Here is a 21035-nt window from a genome sequence, read left to right on the forward strand (position 1 = left end):
GTGTCCACGTAAACCGAAGAGAAAAACCAAAGCGGTTTTTTCTAGCTTTTCCTGGAGATGAACCACAATCAGATGGTTGTTGCAGAAGTCAGGAATCGTTCCTGAGGAATATGAATCAACTATGTATGGAGTTATATATAAACTAAACTATGTTTTCCCTTTGGCATGGCTTCCTGGCTAAAGGCTATCAAGGTCCTATCTGCAGAAAAGAGCAGGGGACATGTGGGCAAAGTCTGTAACTATCTAAAAGCAGTAACTGACGAGGATACGAATAAGCCAGTATTATCTGAAATAATCCATTGAAACTCAGGGCATGTTCATCAATCTATGTTCACAGAAGTCATTAATTGCTGAAACTTCAATCTATGAAGTAGCAGTACGTCAAAAACAGACTTGTGCGGAGACAACTCTTCAAATTACACAACATTACATGTTTTGTCGTGTAGCAATTCTTTATTGTGTATCTGTGCACTTCATAGATTGGTATGAATTACTAGAACACTGGTACTTACTTGGTCTACATGCAGATGGAACAGGTCCGTGTTTGCAATAGCAAGTGAATTCACTTGAGCTTGTGTTATAACCGCATTGCCCACCAGAGTTTCGACAATCAGAGCACGGAGAATGATTTGCCTGCCATACCAATTTAAAGCCTTTATCAATAGCAGTCTTCATATTTTCCACACTTGAATCTTCCTCTAAAATTCTGGCTTGTGACTCCAAAATTGGAACAATGATGGTAGATCTGCAGGCCCATGCTTCTTCGATTTCAGAGTTCCCATCAATATCTCGGACCTCCAGAAGGAAATAGTCAACTATTTTGGTGCTATTTATACTGCAATTAAACTGAGTGGGGCGGATATGCGGGAGAGAAAACGGAGGGGAAGGACAATCGTAGTACAGTCTCAGGTCATGAGAGTCCAAACTAAAATTAAAGAGAGTGAGATCTATGGAATTGTTCCTCAAATAGGTTGGACAAGTATTATTCCAGAAGTCAGTTCTCACAACTCTAAGACTATAATCAGAATAACTGACTTCAAGAACTCGATAGCTCTCGGACTTGATGGTGATTTCTGCATATCCAGCATCGCAATCTAGTTCAAATTTTGGGTGGCCACAATAGTCTGGCCTTTCCGATCCCCAGAAAGGATAGTCAAGGTTCTTGAGATTTGCACAATCAAATGAAGAACTGCAGGATGCCTCATAATCAGCACAGAAGCAAATTGGAATTTGATACAGGGCAGCCGAAATGATAAAAAACAAAAGGCAGAGGCTGAAATGAAATTGCATCTTGAGAAAGAAACCGAGGATGGGAGGCAGAGGTTGGGCGTCAATTGCACAGAAGGCCTGAACAGATAGTGAAGATGGAATTAATTTTCATGAGTTGGAAAATTGGAAGGATTCAGCTTGTGATTGGCCAATTTAAGTCACCTAGCAAGTAAGAATTTCCCCTTGCCAGAAACCACAGTAATCAGAGAGAACAACTTCTGGTAATTTCAGCCCTTAGTCTCTCTGTATTATAGTAGTTTAAATACCATTTTGTCTTCTATGTGAAAAGAAAATTAGTCAATACGTGTTATATGCACGAGTCAAAATATACAACATTTTCAATTTCAACCAGCTGAGTGGGTTTGACTTTTGCTTCGTCATGGACGAGCAACAACACCAAAAAATTCCACCGAATTGTCCTTCAGATGCCTTAGCTTGGGTTAATTGCACATGCGTAAAATTTTGAAATATTTGGATCCACGTTTATTCAAGGGTCATTGACCCTCATATTTGTATGAACAAACAGAAAGGAAAGCAATAGTTGGCAATTATCCATGAATCTTCCAAGACAATTCAAAGTTAAACTGTCTTTAGCAGTAGGTAGAGTCTACAAGTCAACTGCTTATTGAAACTGTCTGAATCACGTCTTCTGAAGATGCATTTGACAATTGTATAACTACTGATGATTTGGTAGGATATTCAAGGGATGGCTTTGGAGGAACCGTTAAGGATTGAAGGGGTCCTTCTAACATTTCTACCACTTTACTCATAGCTGGTCTATCTGATGGATTGGTTTGAACACACCATAGACTCACTAAAGTCATCTTCCTTACCACCTCATCATCTTCCTCTGTGATTACTAAAGAACTAGCGGGATGCTTTCCATGTTCAAGATCCTTATAAATCCAATCTGGAAAATACTGCTCATCAGTTTGTGATCCTCCACTGTCGTAGTTCTTCCTTCCTCCAACCATTTCAAGGACCAACATGCCATAGCTATAAACATCTGCTTTGTGAGAAACACCACCGAATGCTCTACTGAATATTTCTGGTGCAATGAACCCTATTGTTCCTCTTGTGCCTAGTATTGATACAGTATTCTCTTTCTTTTGACATAATTTGGCCAATCCAAAATCAGATATTTTTGGGGAAAATTCTTCATCCAAGAGAATGTTTTGGGGTTTGATATCAAGATGCAAAATTCTCGTGTTACAACCCCGATGCAAGTACTCCAGTCCACGAGCAATGCCAATAGCAACTTGGTACAATACCTTCCACTCCAAGGTACAGAAAGCATTTGGAGATCCTCTGTGATAGATGAAATTATCCAAAGAACCGTGTGACAGGAATTCATAGATTAGTACTCTTTTGTTCCTTTCATAACAAAATCCCAGGAGAGTGACTATGTTAACATGGGAGGTTCTGCTGATGCTTGCAACTTCATTTATAAATTCTTCTCCACTTCCTTTAGATTCCCTTATTACCTTAACTGCCGCTAGACGACCATCAGGTAGGCTGGCTTTGTATACAACACCATACCCTCCTTCGCCCAATTTGTCTGAAAATGATTTTGTCATTCTTTTCACTTCTGAGTAACTATATTGCCTTGGTGCCAAAGAGACATAGTTTCTCATGAAGGATTTAAGATTGTGATCATGATATGCTCTTCTCTCTATGAATAATTTCCCATTTTCTATTCTGAAACGCTTCTTGCAAATATAAATAATCAAAATTGAGATTAGAGCAAGTCCACCAACTCCTGTTGAAATGCCTGCATTTGTAAAACATAATAACTTCAAATCTTTGAAATGTTAGTCGTGGGAGCAATCAAAACGAGAGCGTTACTATTTTTATTACCTGTAGAAACTCGCGAACCCAGCTTCTCAGTTGATCCTGCAAGTAGAACATTGATTTCGAACAAATAATTACTACTTGCTTGATCAGCAGAAAATCATTACAAATTTCACATTATATCATATTACATTTATTCTGCGGTAGCAGAGATGTTTCTTATCCTGTTAAACCATCGTAGCTACAACATTTACTCGTGGAATTATCTTATAAAGATGTGCACTTTTCAGGGACACAAAAGAATGTGAAACAAATACATTTAAATGAAGAAAAAGAATGTTATTAGCAGGGAAAATGTGAAAACCTTAACGGGGGCTTTATTCTGGCAAATTGCCGAGAAGCTGAAGTGTTCTATCTCTTTCTCACTCTCTCTCTACACACACGCACACTCTAAAACATCATTAAAAGTTTAATTCTCTTGCAAAGCAATAGCAGACCCGTCCTATTTGGCTTGTATGGTGTTAAAGGGAAGAAGAATCAACAGGGTTGATACTTGATAACAGGGCATATATACTAGAAAATACAGATGTAAATTATGTTCTGCATCAAACATTTATCACAGGGACATGTCCCATATCCATGGTTCTATACCTGACGTTTTACCAGGGAATGAAGTTTTTTGGGTCCATCTTTGCAAAAGCAGGAGAATTGTCCATCATAGCCGCACTGGCCACCAGATTGAGAGCATGAGTTGCAATCCTCGGTATTTACCATCCATTGCAACTCAAACTCATCTCGTAATACATCTTGTCTAGCATGATATCTTTGGAAATCAAGAAACTACTACCCTACTTCTTAATATAAGAGCTAGATAATTAATTTGTGAATATTAACAAAATTAGTTAAATTAGTTATTTATAACAAATGAATGTTGTTTTTCATAAAATGTCCTTATTAATAATGTGCATTATAAAATTACCATTTAATGAAAATCTCTTATCATGTGCAATCACTATATTTAAGACCAAATTGAATCTATTACTGGCTTTTATATTAAGGATTGGAATTTGGAGGTAGTTATATAATAATTCCAAATAAAAAATGAAGTTATCAGGTTGTTTAGAATAAGCCCAAAAAAAAAAGACAATTGAGTATAATTACAGCGAGAACTCCGAAACAAAAAAGTTAGAAAAAAATCCCAACAAAATATCTTCAAATTTCAAAATTTTAACTCAAATTTATTTACTTCATTTTAATAACAAATGACAACATTTGAAAAGTAAATAACATATTTTTGGAGTCATTGGGATTTTGATTTTAAAAGTATTTTTTTGGTATTGTTTTCAAAAAGATTACTTAATTTAAGGCATATATGCCAAGTGTTAACACAATAAAAGCAAGTGAAATATCCTTCACACTGAATGAGATTACATCTTATCACAGTGTACTTCGTAGGGATCGAAATTGGAAGATTTTTCAGATCTTAAAGAGTGAGAGAAGTAGAATTATATAGAGATGACTTGAGAATGAACATTCTCAGATGAAAAATGACAATTGCTTAATCATGAGAAAATAGGACCTAAAATGTAATTATGTAAGTTGACTTGGGATCAAAGCAGGTTGCCAATATTTTAAAACTGATGTGAGGAACCCATGATAGCCTGGCACTTACCTAATAATGTCTATCTACCGCCAGCAAATACTCTAAACAGGACTTCTTATATTTTCTAAGATGAAGTTGGTGTGTATGAAAATTAAGTAAATTAAGCCAATCAAGGAGAAACATGCAGGTTGAGTTTCATTGTAATTTGGCATGAACATGTCTCATTAGCGCCAGTGTCCACGTAAACCGAAGAGAAAAAACTAAAGCGGCTTTTTCTAGCTTTTCCTGGAGATGAACCACAATTAGACGGTTGTGGCAGAAGTCAGGAATCGTTCTTGAGGGATATGAATCAACTATGTATGGAGATATATATAAACTAAACTATGTTTTCCCTTTGGCATCGCTCCCTGGCTAAAAGCAATGACTGACGAAGATATGGATAAGCCAGTATTATCTGAAATAACCCATTGAAACTCAAGGCATGTTCATCAATCTATGTTCACAGGAGTCATTAATTGCTGAAACTTCAATCTATGAAGTACCAGTACGTCAAAAACAGACTTGTGCGGAGACAACTCTTCAAATTACACAACATTACATGTTTTGTCATGTCGCAATTCTTTATTGTGTATCTGTGCACTTCATAGATTGGTATGAATTACTAAACACTGGTACTTACTTGATCCACAGGCAGATGGAACAGTTCCGTCTTTACAATAGCAAGTGAATTCACCCGAGTTTGTGTTATAACCGCATTGCCCACCAGAGTTTCGACAACCAGAGCATAGAGTATTATTTGCCTCCCATGCCAATTTAAAGCCATTATCAATAGCAGTCTTCACATTTCCCACACTTGAATCTTCCTCTAAAATTCTGGCTTGTGACTCCAAAATTGGAACAATGATAGTAGATCTGCAGGACCCTGTTACTTCGATTTTAGAGGTCCCATCAATATCTCGGACCGCCAGAAGGAAATAGTCAGCTATGTTTGTACTATTTATACTGCAATTAAACTGAGTGGGGCGGATATACGGGAGAGAAAATGGCGGGGAAGGACAATCGTAGTACAGTGTCAGGTCATGAGAGTCCAAACTAAAATTAAAGAGAGTGAGATCTATGGAATTGTTCCTCAAATAGGTTGGACAAGTATTATTCCAGAAGTCAGTTCTCACAACTCTAAGACTATAATCAGAATAACTGACTTCAAGAACTCGATAGCTCTCGGACTTGATGGTGATTTCTGCATATCCATCATCGCAATCTAGTTCAAATTTTGGGTGGCCACAATAGTCTGGTCTTTCCGATCCCCAGAAAGGATAGCCAAGGTGTTTGAGATTTGCACAATCAAATGAAGAACTGCAGGATGCCTCATAATCAGCACAGGAGCAAATTGGAATTCGATATAGGGTAATCGAAACGATAAAAAACAAAAGGCAGAGGCTGAAATGAAGTTGCATCCTGGAGAAAGAAACAGAAGTTGGAAGACACAGAGGTTTGGCTATTGCACAGAATATCTAAACAGATGGTGAAAATATAATTAATTCACATGAATCGGAATATTTGAAGGAGTCAGCTTATGATTGGCAAAGATTTTCGTAGGGACTATTGAAAGGTACTGATCCCCAGCCAACGCAAAGTTAGGTCACCTGGCTAAGAAGTTCTCTCGAGCTTTTAGCGGGAAATGAGGACCCGTTTGGAATAGCTTATAAGTAGTTTATAAGCTACTTTGCAATAGTGATTTATGGAATACGAGGTAAATATGTGAGAAGAGTTTTGTCTCAGTTCATGTGAAACGTGTTTATAGGGAATTTCTACCGCTCTGCCAAATAGAGCCTGAATAAATCAAACATATTAATTAAATATGAAATATAAAATTTAGATACTTCTGGAAATTGGTCAATTGTACTTAATTACAAAAGTCTTGGTCGTCTATCAAGCAAAGGTTGCCTTCTATTCTCTCATGGTAGGACCAAATTAAGTCATGTCGTCTTAGTGCATTTGGAATTTTCCATTCAAAGTGCGGTAGAGTAAACCAGAGAGCATGAATTCAACAAGAACTGTAGAAGATTGGACTCTTAGACGTATCCAACCATTGATTATGACTTGAGTGGAGTTTTTGCCCCCAACTATAGGTATCTTATTATCGGAGGAAATTTTATTCAAGGCATTATCAGGTACTAAATATGAGTACCTTTCTCAACAGGGATTCAAATCTTGAATCATAATATTGTGAAAAATAAATCCCTTCTACTAAACCCAATATCTGTTGGTGACCACAGAGAAATTGTTGATAACAAGTTGTTATGATCCTAGAGGGACTGAGATTGGGCTCAGATTGTGGCCCAAAGGAGAGCCCAAGCCAAGGCTAGGATGGCAAGGTGAGAATGGGTCCGATAAGACAGCATTCTAAGGACGAGATTGGTTATAGAAGGAGTCAAAAGAATCATGGTCCAAGTTCGTATGAAATATTGAAAATGAGGAGTAAAGATTAAGATCCGGATCAAAAAAACTCATTAAAAGTATTTAATATGAAGGAATTGTTTGTTATTTAGGATTGCCCTCATGGTATTCTCCTATTCTACCTATATGGATTTACCCAATTTCAAGTGACAATTAATCCCTCATACTAAATTTTTTTCCATCACAATCATAATCCTTACCCGTGATTTTTAATGTTTCTTACCAAATGGGATGTATGTGATCTTCCCTCTAATTGAATTTCCCTCTGTTTTCATCTTTCTGTTTTCATCCTTTCGCCATTTCTATCTCCCATATCCTATTTTGGGCAATCTCTATTCTGGACATTGTCCTTGTTACAGACACTGCCATATTTGCTCGAGTATCTGAAATATAAAACCATGGCTGCATTTTCAGTTCATTTGCCTTCTGCCTTGAGATACACACACATATGAGATCGATCATTACACTACTCTTCTTATAGAAACAATAATCTCTTTATCACTAATACTTGATACGACCTGTATATATACTTGCATAATCATAGGTTTACACAATTTTGAGCCTATCACACTACATTGTGATAGTAAAACTACTAATGCTGATGAATTTTTTTATCTTCTTAACTTCATCTTTTACAATATGGATATGGTGCATGCTAATAATCTCAAATCATTCTTCATTCGCTGAAGGCATGAGGTTAAGACTTCAGCGTGATAACAGATAGATAGGAACAATTCCCATAAACCCTATTGAAATGCTAGCTACGTGATCTATGAATTCAAAATGATGGGATTATTGATAACTATGTCTTCGATGTTTAGCATCTCGTTAGGCATCTCCTTTGCATGAATCACATCATTCTTCTTATTATAAATGAAGTGAAGTGATCTGCACATTTTCCAGTACGCATCTTTGATATCCCCTGGAATTGCACTCGACATAACTCTGATAAAGAACCTTTTTAATATGGATCACTGGACATGGTCAAAAAGTCGAGCCTGCTTATGCCAAAATATTCTCCAACCACTGTAAGCCACCATCTCGCTTGTTGTGAATGAGCACATCAAAAGTCAAAGAGTGAGACGCGTCTAATGGTTTTTTTTCTTTTTGGAAATAAACTTTATAAATCTTATTTCCGAATAATTCACCTGAGCTTGAATTTTCGAGGAATGATTCCAACTATAAATTTAAAATGTCTCTAGACGGTGTTGGAAAGAGACATTTAAATCTTCTAGGAAAATAATTTAGTTCTCCATAACAGCAGAATACTTCTTTAGGTAATCTGACGTGGACTGAAATCGCATTCGGACTCTCACACTGATGTGAGAGCTTAATGAACAGAAGGGAGGCTCTGCTTCATATGATGCCAAAAATTGGAACGCGGAGCGTTTCCGTGTGTTCTGATTTCTGCCTAATTATGATGAAGTTGGAAAACTTAAAGGGGCCTTGATTCTGCAAAATTGCCAGGAAGCCGTCTCTGTTTGTGTGTGTGTGTGTGTCTGTGTGTATCCTAAAAGTCAAACATCATCAAAATTTTACGTCTCTTGCAAAGCAATTGCAGACCCTTCCTATTTGACTGCTATGTTGTTAAAGGGAAGAGGATTCAACGGGGTTGATACTTGATAAAAGTAAACCCCATGACAAGCCAGGCAATCCACACTAAAAGATCTGCCACACCATTCATGTTCTTTAAAAGGTGCTAATAACTCTCTTCCAAGGCCTTTCTTTGGTAATTGGCATGAATGATGATCCATTAAGGCAATTAAGAGAGCGTTAAGATACAGACTTTATCAGCCCTATTAACGAGTTGTTTGGGGACCTAGGCACAACTATCCGGCAGGTATACTTGAAAATACAGAAATAAGTTCTGTTTTGTATCAGACATAAAATGAGACCTCAATTAGTGCCATGACACATTTATGATAGGTTGTGTCCCATGTCCATGGTTCTAGGCTACAAATAAACAAGGGATTCTGGAAAAATAATCAGATACCTGACGTTTTATCAGGACATGAAGTTTTTTGGGGTCCACCAGAAGCGAGAGAATTGTCCATCATGGCCGCACTGGCCACCAGATTGAGATCATGTGCTGCAATCGTCGGTATTTACCATCCATTGCAACCCAAACCCATCTCGTAATACATCCTGTATAGCAACTTGAACTCGACCAAGGTTTGCTTCATACATCGGAATGATAACACTTTTGCAGTCCCTTATATACCATGGTCCGGGAAGGTAGTAGACTGTTATGTCTGTATCATCATCATGAACTCCCTTGCACTTTGTATCCAAAGGATTCGGTGGAAATAGAGGAGAACTATAAGCAGGACAATCGTAGAGAAAGGTCACATTAGGAAGCCCGTCATCTACATGCTTGAACGGTGTTTGATCAAATGTGTTGTTCTTGTAATCAGTTGGACTGATAGTGTCAAAATAATCATCCCTAGCCACTACAAGAGTCTCTGTAGTCCATTCCAAATGAGGAATCCGGTATTTGAGGGACCGTATGGTAATTTTTGTGATACTGGCTTCGCAAGTGAGGTTGAAATCAGGAAGACCACAATAATTTGCTCTTTCTCCTCCCCAAGAGGGATAAGTAAGGTTTTGTATGCTTCAGCAGCTAAAAGAGCTACTTGAACAGTTTGTATACAAATCATCATCCGCACCCAGAGATGCTGGAGTATTGGCAGAGATCAACAAAAGAACCAATAGAAAGAACATGGAGTATGGGTTGAGGGGAGTTTTCATGTGTGAAAGAAACAATGAGAGAGAATCAGGAAGATAGATGAGATGGTCAAACTGATGAATTTGCAATGTGGGAAATGAATGCCTTTGGAAAAGTTTAGATTTTGAAGTTTCCTCATCAAATGCCAATTCGGATAGATAATATAAGTCACATTCTTTGCATCATGCACATAAACAAATAAAACTAGATTGACCTTTACTTTTATTAAACAAATAATTCGGACACAGTCTTAATCGACTGATTAAATACACAAAAAGAAAAGGAAACTGTGGAATAGCATAGGGGGGATTGAGCATTCCCACCTGCTATACAAAATTAGCATTTTGGAAAATTTTATTTTAAAGATTTACATTTACTGTGGCTTTTCCATTCTTTTGCACAAGGATTATATTTTCCGAATATACTACCTCCGCTCCTAATTATAAGAGCTAATTGACTAATTGAGGAGATTAAAAAAGTTAAGTTAGTTATTTATAATAAATATGTACTGTCTTTTCTAAAATATTTTTGTTAATCAATTATATTAGTTAGAATTACCATTGTTAGAAGAACTACCTTGGAAAAAAATATATAAATATGAAAGACAAAGTGAATTAGAGTCTTATATTTAGAACCAAAATAAAATCAAACAAGGTCTTATATTATTTTGGCCAAAAAAACAAGGTCTTATATTAAAGACTAGAAATAGTATGATTCATGCAGTGATATGGGAATAACCCCGTCTGGTGACTTTGCCAGGAATTCCAGAAATGTTGAGAAAGTAAATTAAATAAAACTAAAAGAAGGATGATTGTGATGAAAGAACCACACTTTGTTAGTGATATTCTATTAAAGTAGCAACGAGGACTAATTCGTTGATAGCATTGTAACAATTTTTTAATCCATATGCCTTATCCAGACAATAAGTCACTGAAAAGGGGCCTACAAGGAACAAAGTTTATAGATTCTATATAGAATGCATGTAATACAATAAATTAAAAATTATGATGCAAACATGATGATGACAACAAGGTAAAAGAGTCAGAGACTCCGTTTGGGGATTGAACAAAGTCAGTGATTCTGTTTAGGGATTGAACAAAGCAAGAGTAGCAGAAAAATGATGTGGAAATTAAAATAGGATTAAGGTGTTACTTAACAGCATTATGCACCTAGAAGATTTTTTTTTAGTGCAATTTGCCTTAAAAATTTAAAATCATAATAATATTACCGCATACAATTATAGGATTAACGCTGATATTTAAAATAGTGATATTGATCATTAATATTTTAATGATAAAGGACAATATTGGTATGATTTTAAACTTTCCGGACAGATTTGCGGCCACAAAAGCTTTCAAGCACCCAACACTCTTGAGTGAAAATTTTTGAGATATAGTTGCACCTTAACTCATTAAAATATACTAAAACTGAGTCCACAATTCTTTTTTTTTTTTTCTTTTCACTGAAAACTGAGTCCACAATTCAAAAGAAAGCGAAAATAGAAAGACCCAGCAGCTAATTAGTATAAACCATGTGAGAAACAAAACTGAACTTTAAGCAATTCCCTCTTTTTTTGGCTTACTCATTTATGTTCCTGACTTCCTGTCTTGTTTTTTTTTCCTACTTAGAACTCTTATTTTACTTTCATTATAAAATTTTGCCTTGTTATTAAAAAAGAAAAGATAGTACTACTTATAGAAAATAACACATCAGAAATGAAAGATTTATTTGCAATTATTCAAGGATTTAATTAAAAAAATCAAATATAAAAGATAAGAAAAGGGAAAGATTCATCAGTTACCAAAAAAAAAAAAAACGCAGTTGGCATCATGTTACGTACCTGCAGTTCCCTGAAGCTGAGGCGTTGACTTCAAGAACTCGATAGCTCTCAGACTTGATGGTGATTTCTGCATATTCACCATCTCAATCTAGTTCAAATTTTGGGTGGCCACAATAGTCTGGTCTTTCCGAATCCCCAGAAAGGATAGCCAATGTGTTTGAGATTTGCACAATCAAATGATGAAATGCAGGATGCCCCATAATCAGCACAGAAGCAAATTGGAATTTGATACAGGGTAGTCGAAATGATAAAAAACAAAACGCAGAGCCTGAAATGAAGTTGCATCTCGAGAAAGAAACAGAGGATGGAAGGCAGAGGTTTGGCTTCAATTGCACGGTAGACCTGAACGGATAGTGAAGATGGAATTAATTCTCATGAGTTGGAAAATTGGAAGGATTCAGCTTGTGATTGGCTAATTTAAGTCACCTAGCAAGTAAGAATTTCCCCCTGCCAGAAACTACAGTAATGAGAGAGGAGAAATTCTGGACCTTATTATTAGAAGGAGTGAGTACAACCAGTTCGGAACTTCTCCTCTTCACTTCCCATTCTCTTCCCTTCTCTTCTTCTCTTCTTTTTTTTCAACTGTTAAATTAATATATTTTAATAGTTTAGATTTTAATTTTTTATAAACTATTTATAAAAGAAATTTTAAAAACATTTAGTGTACTTGCAAATCATTAAAATTAAATTTTAATATAGTTTATAATTTATAATTTATTTATTTTTATAATTTAATATTTTAATAATAGTTTTAAAAAAATTTAAATCTGAACCGTTAAAATATTAATCTAACAGTTAAAAAAGAAAAAAAAGCAAGAGGATAGGAAGGGAAGAGGAGAGGTTCTGAACTGGAGTACAACGTACGTATTGCCAATAGGTTTTCTAATTTCAGCCCTTGATCTCCCACTATCTTTCTATTATAATAGTTTAAAAATCATTTTGTCTTTTATGTAAAAAAAAAAAAAAGTCAATACGTGTTATCTTTCACATTATGATATGCACGAGTCAAAATATATAATATTTTCAACCAGCTGAGTGGATTTGACTTTTACTTCTTCACGGACGAGCAAAAACACCGAAGAATTCCACCAGATCATCCTTCAAATGCCTTAGCGTAAAATTTTGAAATATTCGCATCAACGTTTATTCAAGGGTCATTGACCCACATACTTGCATGAACAAACATAAAGGAAAGCAATAGTTAGCAATTATCCATGAATCTTCCAAGACAATTCAAAGTTAAATTGTCTTTGGCAGTAGGTAGAGTAGACAAGTCAACTGCTTATTGAAACTGTATGAATCATGTCTTCGGAAGATGCATTTGACAATTGTATAACTGCTGATGATTTTGTAGGATATTCAAGGGATGGCTTTGGAGGAACCGTTAAGGATTGAAGGGGTCCTTCTAACATTTCTACCACTTTACTCATAGCTGGTCTATCTGATGGATTTGTCTGAACACACCATAGACTCACTAAAGTCATCTTCTTTACCGCCTCATCATCTTCCTCTGTGATTACTAAAGAACTAGCTGGATGCTTACCATGCTCAAGATCCTTATAAATCCAATCTGGAAAATATTGCTCATCAGCTTGTGATCCTCCACTGTCGTAGTTCTTCCTTCCTCCGACCATTTCAAGGACCAACATGCCATAGCTATAAACATCTGCTTTGTGAGAAACACCGCCAAATGCTCTACTGAATATTTCTGGTGCAATGAACCCTATTGTTCCTCTTGTGCCTAGTATTGACACAATACTCTCCTTCTTTTGACATAATTTAGCCAATCCAAAATCGGATATTTTTGGGGAAAATTCTTCATCCAAGAGAATGTTTTGGGGTTTGATATCAAGATGCAAAATTCTTGTGTTACAACCCCGATGCAAGTACTCCAGTCCACGAGCAATGCCAATAGCAACCTGGTACAATACCTTCCACTCCAAAGCACAGAGAGCGTTTGAAGACCCTCTTTGATAGATGAAATTATCCAAGGAACCGTTTGACAGGTATTCATAGATTAATACTCTTTTGTTCCTTTCATAACAAAATCCTAGGAGAGTGACTATGTTGATATGGGAGGTTCTGCTGATACTTGCAACTTCATTTATAAATTCTCCTCCACTTCCTTTAGATTCCCTTATTACTTTAACTGCGACAGGACGACCATCAGGTAGGCTTGCTTTGTATACAACGCCATACCCTCCTTCGCCCAATTTGTTTGAAAATGATTTTGTCATTCTTTTCACTTCTGAATAACTGTATTTCTTTGGTGCCAAAGAGCCCCAGTTTCTCATGAAGGATTGAAGATCGTGATCATGATTTGCTCTTCTCTCTTTGAATATATAAATAATCAAAATCGAGATTAGAGCAAGTCCACCTACTCCTGCTGAAATCGCTGCATTTGTAGAACATAACTTCTTAAAATCTTTGAAATACTAATTGTGGAAGCTATCAAAATCAAAGTTGCTCTCTTTATTACCTATAGCAAGTCGCCAACCCAGCTTAGTTGATCCTGCAATTAGAACTGTGTTCAGCCTTAAATTGACACAATGATTTTGGAATTTACAAGTGACAGACATAATCATTTATATGTAGACCCATAGGGCTAAGAAGAGTCTATCATGATATCTTTGGAAATCAAGAAATTACTACCTTGCTCCTTAATATAAAAGCTAGATAATTAATTTTTGAATGTTAAGAAAGTTAGTTATTTCTAACAAATGAGTGTTTTTTTTAATATAAAATATCCTTATTAATCATGTGCATTATAAAATTACCATTTAATGAAAATCTCTTAACATGTGCAATCACTATATTTAAGACCAAATTAAATCTACAATTAGCTTTTATATTAAGAATCGGAATCTGGAGGTAGTTATATAATAATTCCAAATAAAAAATGGAGTCATTAGGTTGTTTAGAATAAATAAAAAAAAAACATAAAGAGAGGTTACAACTGAGTATAATTATAATTTGAGAACTCTGAAACAAGAAGGTGAGGAAAAATCCAAACAAAATATCTTTGAATTTCAAAATTTTAACTCAATCTTGTTTACTTCATTTTAATAACAAATAACAATACATTTTTGTAGTCATTCATGATTTGGGATTTTGAAATTTTAGAGCTATTTTTTTAGTATGTTTTCAAAAAGATCAATTAATTTAAGGCGTATATGCCAAGTGCCAACACAATGAAAGCGAATGAAATATCCTTCGCACTAAATGAGATTACATCTTATCACGATACGCTTTGTAGATTGGTATGAATTATATGCACGGGATCGGAATTATAAGGTTTTTCAGATCCTAAAGAATGAGAGAAGTGGGAATTAGACGGAGATGACCTGAGAATGAACATCCTCACATGAAAAATGACAATTGTTTAATCACGAGGAAATATGACCTAAATGTAATTATGTAAGTTGACTTGGGGTCAAAGTAGGCGGCCTATATTTTAAAACTGGTGTGAACAACCCATGATAGCCTGGCACTTACCTAACAATGTCTACCTACCGCCAGCAAATACTCTAAACAGGACTTCTTATGTTTTCTAAGATGAAGTTGGTGTGTATGGAAATTAAGTAAATTAAGCCAGTCAAGGAGAAACATGTAGGTTGAGTTTCATTGTAAATTGGCATAAACATGTCTCATTAGTGCCAGTGTCCACGTAAACCGAAGAGAAAAAAGTAAAGCGGCTTTTTCTAGCTTTGTCTGGAGATGAACCACAATCAGATGGTTGTCGCAGAAGTCAGGAATCATTATCGGAGAATATGAATCAACTTTGTATGGAGTTATATATAAACTAAACTAAATTTTCCCTTTGGATTGGCTTCCTGGCTAAAGGCTATCGAGGTCCTATCTGCAGAAAAGAGCAGGGGAGATGTGGGCAAAGTCTGTAACTATCTAAAAGCAATAACTGACGAGGATATGAATAAGCCAGTATTATCTGAAATAAGCTATTGAAACTCAAGGCATGTTCATCAATCTACGGTCACAGAAGTCATTAATTTCTTAAACTTCAAAATATGAAGTACCAGAACGTCAAAAACAGACTTGTCCGGAGACAACTCTTCAAATTACACGACATTACATGTTTTGTCGTGTCGCAGTTCTTTATCCTGTATCTGTGCACTGCATATATTGGTATGAATTACTAGAACACTGGTACTTACTTGATCCACATGCAGATGGAACAGTTCCGTCTTTGCAATAGCAAGTGAATTCACCTGAGTTTGTGTTATAACCGCATTGCCCACCGGAGTTTCGACAAGCAGAGCACAGAGTATTATTTGCCTCCCATGCCAATTTAAAGCCTTTATGAATAGCAGTCTTCATATTTTCCACACTTGAATCTTTCTCTAAAATTCTGGCTTGTGACCCCAAAATTGGAACAATGATAGTAGATCTGCAGGCCCCTGTTTGTTCGATTTCAGAGGTCCCATAACCTCCGCCCGCCAGAAGGAAATAGTCAACTATTTCGGTGCTATTTATACTGCAATTAAACCGAGTGGGGCGCATATACGGGAGAGAAAATGGAGGGGAAGGACAATCGTAGTATAGTGTCAGGTCACGAGAGTCCAAACTATAATTAAAGAAAGTGAGATCTATGGAATTGTTCCTCAAATAGATTGGACAAGTATTATTCCAGAAGTCAGTTCTCACAACTCTAAGACTATAATCAGCATAATTGACTTCAAGAACTCGATAGCTCTCGGACTTGATGGTGATTTCTGCATATTCACCATCGCAATCTAGTTCAAATTTTGGGTGGCCACAATAGTCTGGTCTTTCCGATCCCCAGAAAGGATAGCCCAGGTGTTTGAGATTTGCACAATCAAATGAAGAACGGCAGGATGCCTCATACTCAGCACAGAAGCAAATTGGAATTCGATATAGGGTAATCGAAATGATTAAAAAGGAAACGGAGACGCTGAAACGAAGTTGCATCCTGGAGAAAGAAACAGAAGTTGGAAGACACAGAGGTTTGGCTATTGCACAGAATATCTAAACAGATGGTGAAAATAGAATTAATTCACATGAATTGGAATATTTGAAGGATTCAGCTTGTGATTGGCAAAGATTTTCGTAGGGACTATTGAAAGGTACTGATCCCCAGCTATGCAAATTTAGGTCACCTGGCTAAGAAGTTTCCTGGGGCTTTCAGTAGGGAATGAATATAACATAACTCTGATAAAGAACGTTTTTAACATGGATCACTGGACATGGTCAAAGAGTCCAGTCAAAAAGTCGAGCCTAGTTATGCCAAAATATTCTTTAACCACTCTAAGCCACTTTCTTGCTTGTTATGAATGAGCAAATGCACACCAAAAGTCAGAGTGAGACGCGTTTATTGGTTTTTTTTTTTTTTGGGGATAAACTTTACAAATCTGATTTCCGAATGATTCACCTGCGCTTGAATTTTCGAGGAATGATTCCAACTATAAATTTAGACGGTGTTGGAAAGAGACATTTAAATCTTTAGGGAAAAAATTTAGTTCTCCATGACACCAGAATACTTCTTTAGGTAATCTGACGTGGACTGAAATCGCATTCGGACTCTCACACTGATGTGATAGCTTAATGAACAGAAAGGAGGTTCTGCTTCGCACGATGCCAAAAATTGGAACGCGGGACGTTTCCGCGTGTTCTAATTGCTGCCTAATTATGATGAAGTTGGAAAACTTAAAGGGGCCTTGATTCTGCAAAATTGCCAGGAAGCTGTCTCTGTTTGTGTGTGTGTGTGTGTGTGTGAGTGTGTATCCTAAAAGTCAAACATCATCAAAATTTTACGTCTCTTGCAAAGCAATTGTAGACCCTTCCTATTTGACTGCTATGTTGTTAAAGGGAAGAAGAATCAACAGGGTTAATACTTGATAACAGTACACCCCATGGCAAGCCAGGCAATCCGCACTAAAAGATCTGCTACGCCATTCATGTTCTTTAAAAGGTGCTAATCACTCTCTTCCAAGGCCGTTCTTTGGTAATTGGCATGAATGATGATCCATTAAGGAAATAAGTTCTGTTTTGTATCAGACATAAAATGAGACTTCAATTAGTGCCATGACACATTTATGATAAGGTTATGTCCCATGTCCATGGTTCTAGGCTACAAATAAACACGGGATTCTGAAAAAATAAGAAGATACCTGACGTTTTACCAGGACATGAAGTTTTTTGGGCTCCATCAGAAGCGAGAGAATTGTCCATCATAGCCGCACTGGCCACCAGATTGAGATCATGTGGTGCAATCCTCAGTATTTACCATCCATTGCAACCCAAACCCATCTCGTAAGACATCCTGTATAGCACTTTTGCAATCGCTTAGATACCATGGTTCGGGATGGTAGTAGACTGTTATATTTGTATCATCGTCGGCTCCCTTGCAGTTTGTATCTTGACTATTTGACAGAAATGGAGGAGAACTAGAACAATCGCAGACAAAGGTCACATTAGTAAGCCCATCATCTACATACTTGAACGGTGTTTGATCAAATGTGTTGTTTTTGTAATCAGTTTGACAGGTAGTGTCAAAATAATCATCCCTGGCCACTACAAGAGTCTGTGCAGTCCATTCCAAATGACGAATCCGGTATCTGAGGGACCGTATGGTAATTTTTGTGATACTGGCTTCGCAAGTGAGGTTGAAATCAGGAAGACCACAATAATTTGCTCTTTCTCCTCCCCAAAATGGATAAGTAAGGTTTTGTATGCTTCCGCAGCTAAAAGAGCTACTTGAACAGTCTGTATACAAATCATCATCCGCACCCAGAGATGTTGGAATATTGACAGAGATCAACAAAGGTACCCAAAGAGAGAACATGGAGTATGGGTTGAGGGGAGTTTTCATGTGGGAAAGAAACAATGAGAGAGAATCAGGAAGATAGATGAGATGATCAAACTGATGAATTTGCAATGTGGGAAATGAATGCCTTTGGAAAAGTTTAGATTTTGAAGTTTCCTCTGAATTTTAATCAAAATGCCAATTCGGATAGATAATATAAGTCACACACTTTGCGTCATGCACATAAACAAATTAAATTGGATTGACCTTTACTTTTATTGAACAAATAATTTGGACACAGTCTTAATTGGCGAATTAAATATGCAAAAAGAAAAGGAAACTGTGGAATCGCATAGGGCGGGATTGAGCATTCCCATCTACTGCTATACAAAATTAGCATTTTGGAAAATTTTGATTTTATAGAGTTACATTTACAGTGGCTTTTCCATCCTTTTGCACAAGGATTCTATGTTCCTAATATATAATTAATGCAGCCATATGGGGATAAACCCCTCTGGTGACTTTGCCAGGAATTCCAGAAATGTTGAAAAAGTAGATTAAATGAAACTTAAAGAAGGATGATTGTGATGAAAGAAACAAACTTTGTGAGCAATATTCTATTGAAGTAGTAACGAGGACTAATTCGTTGATAGCATTGCAACAATTTTTTAATCCGTATGCTTTATCCAGACAACAAGTCAGTAAAAAGGGGGGAACAAAGTTGATAGATTGTACATGGAATGCATGTAATACAATAAATTTTTATGATAATGACAACAAACTAAAATAGTCAGAGACTCTGTTAAGGGATTGAACAAAGCAAGAGTAGCAGAAAAATGACGTGGAAATTAAAATAGGGTTAAAGTGTTATTTAAGAGTATTGGGCATCCAAAAGTTTTTTGGATACAGTTTGTCAAAAAATTTAAAATCATAATAATATTGGCTTGTACAGTTAAAATAATAATCTTAACCAATGTGGATTGAGTTTAACAGAAAGGGCTAGTCTCTCACAATGTAGTGAACTAAGATTCGAATCCTCAGAGGGAGAGGTCCCCACATTTAATATCTGACAGTATCTCGAATAGGCTTACCTTCAATAAGAGGATGCCTATGTTTTAGCCCCAAAAAAAAATAATATTAATATTAATATTAAGCATTAATAATTCTAATGATAAGGGATAATATTGCTATGATTTTAAATTTCTTGAATAAATTTGTGTTCGAAAAAGCTTTTGGGCACCCAACACTCGTGAGTGAAAATTTTTAGAATATATTTGCACTTTGACTCATTAAAAGATACTAAAACTGAGTTCACAATTCTTTTTTTTTTTTTTACTGAGAACTGAGTCCACAATTCAAAAGAAAGGGAAAATAGAAAGATCTAGCAACTAGTTAGTATCAACCATATGAGCATTGTTGTCAAACTGACGAGTTGACACTTCGAATTTAATGTTTTTACATTTTCAGCTAACAAAATCGTATCGATTCACTTTTAAATTTGTGATAATTATAAACTCGGTAAACTTACGAGTTTATTTATCGAGTTTATTGTTTTTACGTTTTTAGCTCACAAAATCGTATTAACTTATTCTTAAACTCGTGCTAAATTTTTTGATTTGATTATGTTTAGTGACTTCATATATGAATTTTATAAAAATTTCTTTGTTGAATGTGATAAATTATGAACATTGATGAGTATAATTTTAATTATTTAAATTTAAAATGGATTTAAATGAAATTGTTCTCATTTTTTATATATTAATTTGATTATATACTTTTAATATCAATCTATTAATAAAAGTAAACTCTTACGAATTTATTATCTGAGTTCATAATCCCAGTTTATATCATTATCACGAGTTTGTTTAAACTCGTAAGTTTGACAACCTTTTGCATGTGAGATACAAAACTGAACTTTAAACAATCCCTCTGTTTTTTGCTTACTCATTTATGTTCTTGTCTTGTTTCTTTTTGTACTTAGAACTCTCATTTTACTTTCGTTATAACATTTTGCCTCGTTAAAAAAAAAAGAAAAGATAATACTACTTCGATTCTAGATATAAGACTCTTATACACAACTCTTATACTAATGTGTATAAGGGTCTTATATTTAGGACTAGAAGAGTACTACTTATAGAAAATAACATATCAGAAATGAAAGATTTATTTGCAATTATTAGTGGATTTAATAAAAAATCAAATATAATAGATAGGAAAAGGGAAAGATTCATCAGTTACCCCAAAAAAGAAAAAACGCAGTTGGCATCATGTTACGTACCTGAAGTTCCCTGAGGCTGAGGGGTTGACTTTAAGAACTCGATAGCTCTCAGACTTGATGGTGATTCTGCATATTCACCATCGCAATCTAGTTCAAATTTTGGGTGGCCACAATAGTCTGGTCTTTCCGAATCCCCAGAAAGGATAGCCAATGTGTTTGAGATTTGCACAATCAAATAATGAAATGCAGGATGCCCCATAATCAGCACAGAAGCAAATTGGAATTTGATACGGGGTAGTCGAAATGATAAAAAACAAAACGCAAAGGCAGAGGTTTGGCTTCAATTGC

The 21035-nt window shown here is 35.8% G+C and overlaps 5 protein-coding genes and 1 pseudogene across 5 annotated transcripts in view; 1 reads left to right on the forward strand and 5 right to left on the reverse strand.

Moving 5' to 3' along the window:
* The window catches only part of LOC114759474 (LEAF RUST 10 DISEASE-RESISTANCE LOCUS RECEPTOR-LIKE PROTEIN KINASE-like 2.5), an 11678-nt gene extending 10830 nt beyond the window's left edge, over positions 1-848 (reverse strand). The window contains exon 1 of the mRNA XM_028948653.1: positions 513-848. The gene's annotated coding sequence lies outside the window, so the exon portion shown is untranslated. The remainder of the gene's footprint in view (positions 1-512) is intronic.
* The window catches only part of LOC114759483 (LEAF RUST 10 DISEASE-RESISTANCE LOCUS RECEPTOR-LIKE PROTEIN KINASE-like 2.1), a 3767-nt pseudogene extending 2477 nt beyond the window's left edge, over positions 1-1290 (reverse strand).
* The window catches only part of LOC114759470 (chloroplastic group IIA intron splicing facilitator CRS1, chloroplastic), a 23314-nt gene extending 21307 nt beyond the window's left edge, over positions 1-2007 (forward strand). The window contains exon 9 of the transcript XR_003741921.1: positions 1964-2007. The gene's annotated coding sequence lies outside the window, so the exon portion shown is untranslated. The remainder of the gene's footprint in view (positions 1-1963) is intronic.
* On the reverse strand, positions 1752-20946 carry LOC114759484 (LEAF RUST 10 DISEASE-RESISTANCE LOCUS RECEPTOR-LIKE PROTEIN KINASE-like 2.5). Its single transcript, XM_028948661.1, has 3 exons — positions 20748-20946; positions 3127-3162; positions 1752-3040 (listed from the first exon to the last, which is right to left on the reverse strand). The coding sequence occupies exons 1-3, from the start codon at positions 20944-20946 to the stop codon at positions 1884-1886; spliced, it is 1392 nt and encodes a 463-aa protein (XP_028804494.1). The 3' UTR covers positions 1752-1883.
* LOC114759476 (LEAF RUST 10 DISEASE-RESISTANCE LOCUS RECEPTOR-LIKE PROTEIN KINASE-like 2.5) lies at positions 12910-14113 on the reverse strand. Its single transcript, XM_028948655.1, has one exon. The coding sequence runs from the start codon at positions 13980-13982 to the stop codon at positions 12963-12965; it is 1020 nt and encodes a 339-aa protein (XP_028804488.1). The 5' UTR covers positions 13983-14113; the 3' UTR covers positions 12910-12962.
* Positions 15743-16800, reverse strand: LOC114759475 (LEAF RUST 10 DISEASE-RESISTANCE LOCUS RECEPTOR-LIKE PROTEIN KINASE-like 2.1). The gene has a single exon (XM_028948654.1). It carries the CDS (start codon positions 16633-16635, stop codon positions 15802-15804), a length of 834 nt encoding a protein of 277 aa, XP_028804487.1. The 5' UTR covers positions 16636-16800; the 3' UTR covers positions 15743-15801.
* Positions 20947-21035: the final 89 nt, after the last annotated feature.

The sequence above is a fragment of the Neltuma alba genome, unplaced genomic scaffold, assembly GCF_004799145.2.
Source record: "Neltuma alba isolate B1F8T4 unplaced genomic scaffold, ASM479914v2 tig00010855_pilon, whole genome shotgun sequence".
Classification (NCBI taxonomy): Eukaryota; Viridiplantae; Streptophyta; class Magnoliopsida; order Fabales; family Fabaceae; genus Neltuma; species Neltuma alba.

Bases quoted from the DNA above. Each gene is read 5' to 3' on its own strand.
- LOC114759475 (XM_028948654.1), bottom strand. From the start codon at position 16,635: ATGCAACTTCGTTTCAGCGTCTCCGTTTCCTTTTTAATCATTTCGATT.
- LOC114759484 (XM_028948661.1), bottom strand. From the start codon at position 20,946: ATGGGGCATCCTGCATTTCATTATTTGATTGTGCAAATCTCAAACACA. The intron at 3,163-20,747 runs GTACGTAACATG...TTCTACTTGCAG, and splicing joins TCAGCCTCAGGGAACTTCAG to GATCAACTGAGAAGCTGGGT. The intron at 3,041-3,126 runs GTAATAAAAATA...TTACAAATGCAG, and splicing joins GGGTTCGCGAGTTTCTACAG to GCATTTCAACAGGAGTTGGT.
- LOC114759476 (XM_028948655.1), bottom strand. From the start codon at position 13,982: ATGAGAAACTGGGGCTCTTTGGCACCAAAGAAATACAGTTATTCAGAA.